At 35.5% G+C, this 10,008-nt stretch overlaps 1 protein-coding gene, 1 long non-coding RNA gene and 1 pseudogene across 2 annotated transcripts; 1 reads left to right on the forward strand and 2 right to left on the reverse strand.

Annotated features, from left to right (window-relative positions):
* The window catches only part of LOC115952026, a 6,149-nt pseudogene extending 4,242 nt beyond the window's left edge, over positions 1–1,907 (reverse strand).
* Positions 1,908–3,213: 1,306 nt separating this feature from the next.
* Positions 3,214–3,966, forward strand: LOC115952344. Its single transcript, XR_004083392.1, has 3 exons — positions 3,214–3,413; positions 3,580–3,634; positions 3,709–3,966. It is a non-coding gene; the product is annotated as an uncharacterized LOC115952344 (long non-coding RNA).
* Positions 3,967–5,756: 1,790 nt separating this feature from the next.
* On the reverse strand, positions 5,757–7,404 carry LOC115953504 (uncharacterized protein At3g28850-like). The gene has a single exon (XM_031071190.1). It carries the CDS (start codon positions 7,282–7,284, stop codon positions 6,076–6,078), a length of 1,209 nt encoding a protein of 402 aa, XP_030927050.1. The 5' UTR covers positions 7,285–7,404; the 3' UTR covers positions 5,757–6,075.
* Between the last annotated feature and the right edge of the window lie 2,604 nt (positions 7,405–10,008).

The raw sequence follows: 10,008 nt of genomic DNA on the forward strand, positions 1-10,008 counted from the left end.
ATTTTTAAATTTTAAGAACAAATGGTGTAATGTTTTCAATAGTTTTAGGGGGGGGGGGGGGGGGGGAATTAAAGTTTAGGGATGAAAAAAAGAAATTCATGCAAACTTTAGGGACAAAAACAAATATTTTAGTCTAGATAATATTTTTCAAAATTACTCTTCGGATTTACTTTCTTGTACAGCCTTGAGGAAACGTTTAGAGCTTCCTGATCTAATCAGGCATAATTCTTTGCTGTACCTTATCCATTTTTTGCTAATATTCACACAATAATGGAATTGCCTTTATAGCTTGATATGTAGGCAGCCAATATTGTTTCCTCAAGCATTCAGCCTCCTCAAAAAGTACCTACACTGGTATATATCCTTGTGAGACTGTTGTGGTTATACACCCCTATGTTGTTATTTTCATGAAATTGTTAGGACTTATATGATAAAAATTTTGTTTTTCTGCTTTTGCTCCTATATACAGAAGTGCATTGAGGAAAAAATTTGTTCTTATCCTGATGTGAAACTTGCTTGGGCTCAACATTTTATCAAAAAAGGCTTTGTAGGTAAGATTTTACTAAGCTGCACAGTAATCCCCCTTTCCCTGGCAGGCGGGCCGCAAAGCAGGAAAAAAAATTAAGAAGTTTTTGTGGCCCATGAAAGCAGAAAACTCAAAAGGCACAATTGCACTTTTAGTCCCTATATTTTTTAGTCCCTATATTTTGAAGTTTTTCCATTTTAGTTCCTACATTTTATTTTTTCCATTTTTAGTCCCTAAAACCAATTTACGCTTTCCGTTTTAGTCCTTTCCGTCAGTCAACCAACGGAAATAACTGAGGTGGCAGCCGGAACAATTAAAATATTATAAAAAATGCCACATCACCCTGACAAATCAGCATATATATTTTAAAAATTAATTTATTAATTTTAACTAAATAAAAAAAATAAAAACAGAATTAAAAATCAAAATTCACCTTAATTAAGATTTAAAGAGTACAAACTCAAAAAAATCATACAAACCCAAAAATCAAACACAGAAAAACCAAATCCACATCATATTAAACATGAACAAGAAATTAAACATGAACACATTAAACATGAACAAGAAATTAAACATGAACACATTAAACATTTGAACAAGAAGACAAACACAGAAAATTTAAAACCCAAAAAATTAGCATTAGATCCACATCAACACAAAATTATACATGAACAAATCCGAAAAATCAAACCCCCACACCACCAAAGCATCAAACACAAAACTCAAACCCAGAATTTCTAGCCCCCAAACACAAAAACACTAAACTCTAAACCCAAATTTTCGGGCACCAAAGAAAATAGAAGAAAAGAAAGAGTATGATTCTCTTATCTTTTTGAGAAACCAACACAAAATCAACTTAAACCAACACAAAACTCAACAATCTGAAACCCAACGATCAACGACCCACCGATCTAAAACCCAACGATCTGAAACTCAACTCAAACCACCGATTCGAAACCTCCAAACGCACCAGATCCACCACCTTTGATCTCTACTTCTGTTTCATTGCAAGGAACCCAGGCTGCCTCAAGCTTCAATCCTTCGTTGTTGACCACGACGCCACGAACGGCAGTGAGTCCTTTCTGGGCTTGGTCTATGGGTTTCACATCAATGGACCTAGCCGATCCAAACCCAGAAAACCCAGATCTACCCAGAAAACCACCACCACAAACCCACCAACCACACCACCGCCGATCACCACCACATCATAACCCAGCAACCCAAATCAGCCAAAAGTCACGAACCCAGCCAAAACCAGATTCACGGCAGCCCACAGCCTAACCCACCAAGCCCACGACAGCCCACCGCTGCTGCATGTCCTTAACCCACGATTCATAGCCACCAAACCCGACCCACCACCAACATCAAGAGTAGGGGCCATTGAAGACGAAGGAATCGACCTCGAATCTGCCCAGAATGACTTGAACAATCGCTGGTCCACTCGTCGGTGGTGGAAGTACCATTAAGGCACTCGATGGAAAGGACCGTCGGAGAAAAATAAATAAGAGAAAGCCAAGAGAGGAGTTTGACCCGAGAGAGAGAGGGAGAGAGAGATTTGGGAAAATGAAAGATGAGTTTGGGTCTGAGTTTAGTGTTTATTGATGATTTTGTTTTGTTTGGTTGACAAGAAAATTTAAGAAAAATTGAGAAAGTTACTACAAGTTTTTTTTTCTTACTTTTTAAATCTTAATTAAGGTGAATTTTGATTTTTAATTCTGTTTTTATTTTTTTTATTTAGTTAAAATTAATAAATTAATTTTTAAAATATATATGCTGATTTGTCAGGGTGATGTGGCATTTTTTATAATATTTTAATTGTTCCGGCTGCCACCTCAGCTATTTCCGTTGGTTGACTGACGGAAAGGACTAAAACGGAAAGCGTAAATTGGTTTTAGGGACTAAAAATGGAAAAAATAAAATGTAGGGACTAAAATGGAAAAACTTCAAAATATAGGGACTAAAAATGCAATTGTGCCTAAATTTGACCATAAAATGCTTACAGACTGACGTGATAATGAATATGATTGGTATCACATCAATAGCATAATAAGTACATTTTTGAATTACTTTTTTGTTTTTATATTTAAAAGTTGACTTATCAATTTGTTTGGTTTATGTAATAAAATTTGTTGTGCTCAGAAGGTTTATTTCAAGCTTTACTTCTGGTCATGGTACAAGTTATGCCTTGGAATGAAATTAGACAATAATTCATTTGACTTTTTTACTTTTCTTTTAGATACTTATTTAAAAAATCAGCATTCCTTATAATATATCAATCTACACCTTTTGTTCTTTTATCAATAATGTTTTGACACTTCACAATTTTGTATGTGTAATGCTTGCAGTAAATTAACTGGGTCTCAATTCTATCATGATGGATTTTTGGACCAAATTGGCCCTCCTTAATCATTTGGAACTGTTTATCGATCCCCCTGCAATGATTTTGGCCATGACACTCATACAGCATCCAAAGATGTGTGATCAGAAGTGAATTTGGTGAATGTACAAGGATGGAAGAGCCACACAGCAGAGGTGGGGCACCTCTTACTCGATTAGGTGCGTACAAAGTTTGTTGGCATAACAATTAACTAGTGTACATGTTCTGACATTCATAAAGCTTATGGGATGCAATTGATGATGGTGTTAAAATCATTACTATGTCTCTTCGTCCCAGTGGTCCACCACAGAACTATTTAGAAGATTGCTTTTTCAATTGGAGCTCTCAATGCTTTTATAAATGAAGTTTTTGTTTCTGCTTCTGCTGGCAATGTTGGAGCTGCTGGAAGTGTTGTGAATGCAGCTCCTTGGTTTTTGATAGTTGCAGCAAGTACAATTAATCGAGAAAGCTTTTGCTAATTTGTGTCTTGGAAATAGAAGAGAACTGCAGGTATGAACTAGCTAATGTTCTATTACTATGTTGAGTATTGAGGGTAGGCAATATCTTATCAAATAGTTTAAAAATTATAGTCTTGATTAAACCGGGGAAAAAATTTTCAAGGTTATGGATATAAGTAACTTATATTATGAACTAAGAGGTTATTATGAAATTGTAGTAGCAGCTTTTGGGGATTTTAATCAGGTAGCAATGTGAGTAAAGTATGTCACTAGGTATGTTCCGGTACACTTATTAATTCATTAGTCTTACATATATCTTAATTAACTTAATTTGCTTTCTATTTTAGCTATTGTAAAGATACACTCGATCTCATCTGATCAGTAAAAAGATTGTGGTGTGCATAATTTGGAATCATGGGATGAAAAAGTATGTGAGAAATCAGAAGTAGTAACAGAACAAGGAGGTGCTGGGATGGTCCTCATATCTCCAGGTATAGGAACTGATATGATATACAATTTTGCAGTTCCTACCATGATAATAATTAAGAAAGGTGAAGCCGACAGATAAATGTGTAGCACAAAGTGAGTATTATATGCCTAAATTCATGGGTCTTTCTTTGGTTTTTGGGTTGAACTATATAGTGTAAAAATATGTAATTTGACAGTATTTGTGATAATTGCAGTAGTCCGGTTGCAAGCTTTTTATTCAATAAGAACAAGGTTAAAACCTAATCCGAGAATAGTTATCTTCTCTTCAAAAGGATCTAGTTCATTATCTCCTGACATCATTAAAGCAGGCATTTCCTCCTCCATTATTTAACAAGAATCTTATTATTATTATTATTATTATTATTTTTCTAATGTTTATGATGCAAAATATGTATTACTCAAGACTTCATCATATCAATGCTTTTATAATATGATGTTTATATTTCTGAAATTGTGTTTGCAGCCTGACATTACTGCACCAGGGGTCAATATTTTGGCAGCGTACCATCCTCAAAATGGTGAAAATGCTGATGCGATTTTCTTTGAAATGGATTTGGGTACATCTATGGTTTGTCCTCATGCTGCTGGTATTGCAGCAACCATAAAATCCATTCATAGAGATTGGAGTCCTGCTGCAAATCAGCAATTATGACAATAGGTTACTGATATTATTTCTCCCTTTTTCATGAGTCGTGACCTATATATAAAAAATCATATACATTGGAGTATAGTACTTACGCTCTTTATAGCTTTGTGGTTGTCATGCTTTTAAGTTCTTTTTCTTTTTATAATGTTGGTTACACTTATGAATTATTTTTCTGATCTGCTAGTTGTGTTAGCTCTATCATTTTTTAAATATTCATGATAAATTGGTTTTTCATTTAAAGCTTACATGGTTTTACATTTTTTTTATTTTTTTTATTTTTTAAACCGTTGTAATTAGAGATAGTACAGGAGGTATAATTCAATCATCGAAAGGAAATGATGCATTACCATTTGACTTTGGATCAGGGCATCTAAATCCTGACTTAGCACTTGATCCAGGCTTGGTATATAATTTTTGGTGAGGATGACACGGTTGATTTTCTTTGTTACCAATATGTGGATCTGTTTCAACTAGAAAAATTGCTTCAGAGACAGGTAACTTGCAAATATCCACCAGTTGCTCCTTATTACAATCTCAATTACCCTCCAATTGGAGTCAATTGATTATCTTTGTCTTGTAAAAAAAGTAATGCAAAGATACTACAAATTCACATTTTTTTTCCAAAAATGATGACTGTGCAAAAATCCATCAATTACTCCTTGCAGTGATCCCAAAATTTATTTCCAATGTAAATCCTTCTGGAGTTGATATTACAGATTTACGGTGGTGCCTAATGTGCTTGATTTTTCAAATGGTCAAAAAATTTGAGTACTTTTCAGTTTATTTTTTCTTTTTATATATAACAACTAATTGAACGGAATTATCAAAAAAAAAACTATTGAACGGTATATGATATACGTAAAGGAAGTTAAAATAGCCCGGTTTATATAAAATGAAAATAATAAAAAAATAAAGAAAGAAAGAAAAGAGTCTGGTATTAGCTTGCAAAAATGGTGAGAGTGACTAGTTAAAACCTCAAGATTAGTAATGCAGTTAAACCAACCTTTCCTATAAAACTTGATGATTTCTGCTATTTCTATACAACTGAGTTAACCATTTGAAGGGTGAAAACCATTGATGATGATAACTTAGCAAAACTTGGCAGTGAATCAACTTTGACATATAGCAAGATCAAAATTAACAAGCCTCCTATCAAAATTATCAGAATGGAACACATTCTCATACTATAGAGATAAGGTATATTTATCACATTAAACATTCACATATCAAATGCTTAAAATCAGTACAGCAACTCACTTCTAGAATTCAAACACCCCCAAAATCAATATCAATATAAAAATCAGTTACAAGAACTTATAAAAAAAAGTCTCCATAAAGTTCATCACGAGTGTAAGAATGTTGAACTACATCAGTCAAATAAAAAAAAGCAAATATCAGTAATACAAGCAAGCATTACCAAATCAAAACATCAGCATAAAGAAGAGGCCTAAAACCCACTTTAGAACCCCATTACCCAAAAGACCATCTTCAAGCTATCCTTCACATCCAAAGGGTGGTTAATGAACCAAGGGCTAACCAAAATACCCAAATCAACCCAAGATTATGGTTGAATTAAATATTAACAACATATAGGGCACTGAATCAACCCATTCTCATTGCACCCACCACACCTCACCATCTTCTTTTGCTCCACATCCAAAACCTTACAACTTCCACTACAATTCATGCACATCACAAATCTCACACCAGCACAACCTTCACATCCACCAAGAGCCCTTGGAATCCCATCAAATAATGTACTCAATTTCCCTTCCTCTTCCAACTTCACCACCTCATCAACTCCACCAATCAACCTTCCCTTCACAAACACAAGTGGAACCCTCACATCCTTTGTCCCCATTAGTCCCCTCAGTTCCTCCTTCAGCCCCGAATCCATCGATATATCCCTCTCCAACACCTGAATACAATATGATTCAATGATGGACCGGACTTTGTTGCAGTCTTCAAAAGTCTTCCTGATCCCTCTCAATGTTGTTGTGTATATAACAACCGCGTTTTCACCACCCGGAGGGCACTTCATCACAAAAGAATGAAGAAGACTAGACTCCAATACTTGGGTATTCCTTGCTCTACGCAATTTTGCATTGGGAGAAACCATCCTCTTGATTTGTTCTTCCTCTTCAGACAATTCTCTCTCATAATTTTCAACGAGTTCTAGATCAAAAAGAGGACTATAACTCTGCCTCCTCGACAAATACCCCAAGTCACTCCCAGGAGACTCTACTTTCTTAGCCCCAATCGGAGACCCTTTCACCGGATAACTGAAATTCAACACCGCCTTACAAGAATTCTCAGAAAAATTCTTACTTTTCAGAATCCTTTTAGGGCTACAATCAGACCGAAACAAACTAACCCTTCCTTTATTCTCTTTCCCAGAAAATCTCATCGCTTTCTTAGGAGATCCAGAGAACTTCGCTGGACTTAGCCTGGAATCAAAATCAGTAAACCCACGAAGAAAAACCCGGGGTTTCGGGCTCTTCTTTGGAATGGGTATTCCTTCTTCTTCAAGACCTTCCATGAGTTCCCAAGCATTAATAACCTCTGGCTCTTCACGACGAGAACGAGGAGGATGAGGAGGAGGAGATCTCTGCAATTTCTTGGTCTCTGAGACACACTCTTTGATGGGTTTCTCATCGTCCAAGTTGAGAAGCCCATAGGTGCTCGAAGTGAGAGACACAACGTGGTTCAAAGACTCTCCGCCGCCATTGTTGAAAAATAACTCTCGCTTGAGTTCTTTTCTGAACAGTTTTGAAGAAGCACAACCCATTGATTGATCAGTGGGGTTTGCTTTTGCTCTGTTTTTTCCGCAGTTTTTGTTTGTGGGGTTTTGGATTTGAAGAAAAAACTGTAAAGTGAGAGCGATGCAACGGTATGGGAGTTTTTTTTTTTTTTTGTTTCTCTCTCTTGGTTTTTTTGAATATAACGGTTACCTTGTGTGCTTGGGCCCAACGGTCGAAAAAATTCGAATGGACATCATGCGCAAGAGATATTATTTTGTCAGAAGCCCCTGTAGTTACAATTTTTTATTATTTAAGCCACTTATCTTTTGTAATTTAAGCCCTTGTAGCCTTTTTCATTTGCTTTTTTTCATTTTTTTTGTGCAATTGTGTCCTTTACTTCTTCTTATTTTACAAGGGTTTAGGGGTACACATTAATATCCATCATTTTTGAAAAAAATTTATGGGCAATTAAAAAAAACTGTAAAAAAAAAAAAAAAAATTTCATAAAATTTTTTCTAAAATAGTTTATTAACATATGTCTTTAATAAAACCCTTTTACAATTTGATAACTTTTTGGTGTACACTCCAATTATGGATGCACTTGTTTTGATCCACCCCAACTGCCGAAGACCAAGAGAATTTGTAATGCATAAAATGAAGATGCAAAAAATTTTGAGTTTTTAGATTGATATTTTTAAAATGCAAAATTTTGATATTTTCTTTGTAATATAACTGATAGTAAACCTATGACACAAGTTTTTTTTTTTTTTTTTTTTTGGTTGGACACAAAACCCAAGTGGGTGCATCCCAAAAAGGAAAAAAAAGTGGAGATTTGCAAACTAATATCTTTTTGACATAAATTCAGCCGAACCACTTGGTACTTCAGAAACGAATTCAGGTGGTATGAATGTGTGGTCAAGATTTTGTCAAATGAAGGTCCACAATTAAGTAGTTCTCAAAAAAAAAAAAAAGTCCACAATTAAGTTTTTAAAATTGTAATATATATATTTGATATTTTGATATTTTTTTTAAATATTTTGATATTTAAAAAAATTGTAATATCTAAGTTCTTATCAAATAAAAACTCATAACAGATTATTAAAAATAAATGGTTATTTTTTAAATCATATATTTTTTAAACTTTAGTTTTAGTTTTAGAATTTGTAGGTACTCAAGAATTCTTGGCTTTGGCTTTGGCTTTGACTTTAACTTTAACTTTTTGGCTTGATTGCCTTGCCTTGCCTTGAATTTTTTGTCCCACATTGAAAAGATGACTTCCCTCCTTCTACCTTGCAAGGCATGAACACCAAACTAGCGGTACTCTTTCTCATTGGTTCATGCCTTATAAGGTAGAAGGAGGGAAGTCATCTTTCCAATGTAGGACAAAAGAATTCAAGGTAAGGCAAGACAAGGCAATCAAGCCAAAAAGCCAAAACTAAAGCCAAGAATTCTTGAGTACCTACAATAAAAGGATACCAAACTAGTGGGTACCAAAAATTCTTGGTACCTACAATAAAAACCAAACTAGTGGTACTCTTTCTCATTGGTTCATGCCTTATAAGGTAGAACGAAGGAAATCATCTTTCATTGGTTCATGCAAACTAGTGGTACTCTTTCTCATTGGTTCATGCCTTATAAGGTAGAAGGAGGGAAGTCATCTTTCCAATGTGGGACAAAAGAATTCAAGGCAAGACAATCAAGTCAAAGCCAAAGCCAAGAATTCTTGAGTACCTACAATGAGAAAGAGTACCACTAGTTTGGTTAAGTGGTACTCTTTCTCATTGGTTCATGTCTTATAAGATAGAAAGAGTGAAGTCATCTTTCCAATGTGGGATTAAGAATTCAAGCCAAGGCAAAGGCAAGGCAATCAAGCTAAATAGCCAAAGCCAAAGGCAAAAATTCTTGGTACCTACAGAATTTGATCTAGAATAAATTATTTTAACAATATAAGAGGTAACAATTTTTTTTTTTTTTGAGAATGAAATACTTCCTTTAGATTAAAACAGAGAGGCTAAATCAGCTTGAACAACATGAGAGATATCTGGTGGTACAAAATCCATCCAGGTATTTTGAAAGGGCGAGCTAATAGCCCTTCTAGCCAAGGCATGGGCGACGCTATTTCCTTGTCTACGGGTATGGGAAAAACGTATACAAGTAAAATGAGAAGCTAACTGTTTAACATCATGAATAATGTGACCATGTAGCGCCAAAGAAGGTTCTGTGCTAGACAAATCCTTGCACACGATGTCTGAGTCACCCTTTAAAACCACATAAGTGAAACCAAGTTCCACTGCAAAAATGGCAGCTCTCCTTGCTACCAGAGCCTCAACCTAAGAGATGGTAGTTGGAAGAGGAATTTGCTCGGACAGTGAGGCTAAGACTACACCATCCGAATTACGACAAACTACTCCCAGACCAGCACGACCATCCTCAGAGAAAATTGTGCCATCGTAATTGATCTTTACCTCATCATTGTTGGGTGGTCTCTAGTGGACATGATTTCGGTGAACCAGCTTTTGGATAGGAGACCTAGTACCTTGAAACTCAGCTTTCCTCTCCTTAGACAGATTGAGGATTTGATCCAGCGGACATGCCACTTCCTTTAGGCGGACCTTGTTTCGACGATTCCAAATTGCCCATCCCATAAAAGCCAGCAGCTCAGTGTCTTTATTTTCTGACAGGGCAAAACTGAAGATATCCTTCATGGATTGGCCTTCCAAGTTCGTGAGCCAGCTCCATTGCACATCAGACCACCACACTACCTGCACATT

The sequence above is a fragment of the Quercus lobata genome, chromosome 7 (genome assembly GCF_001633185.2).
Source record: "Quercus lobata isolate SW786 chromosome 7, ValleyOak3.0 Primary Assembly, whole genome shotgun sequence".
Lineage (NCBI taxonomy): Eukaryota > Viridiplantae > Streptophyta > Magnoliopsida > Fagales > Fagaceae > Quercus > Quercus lobata.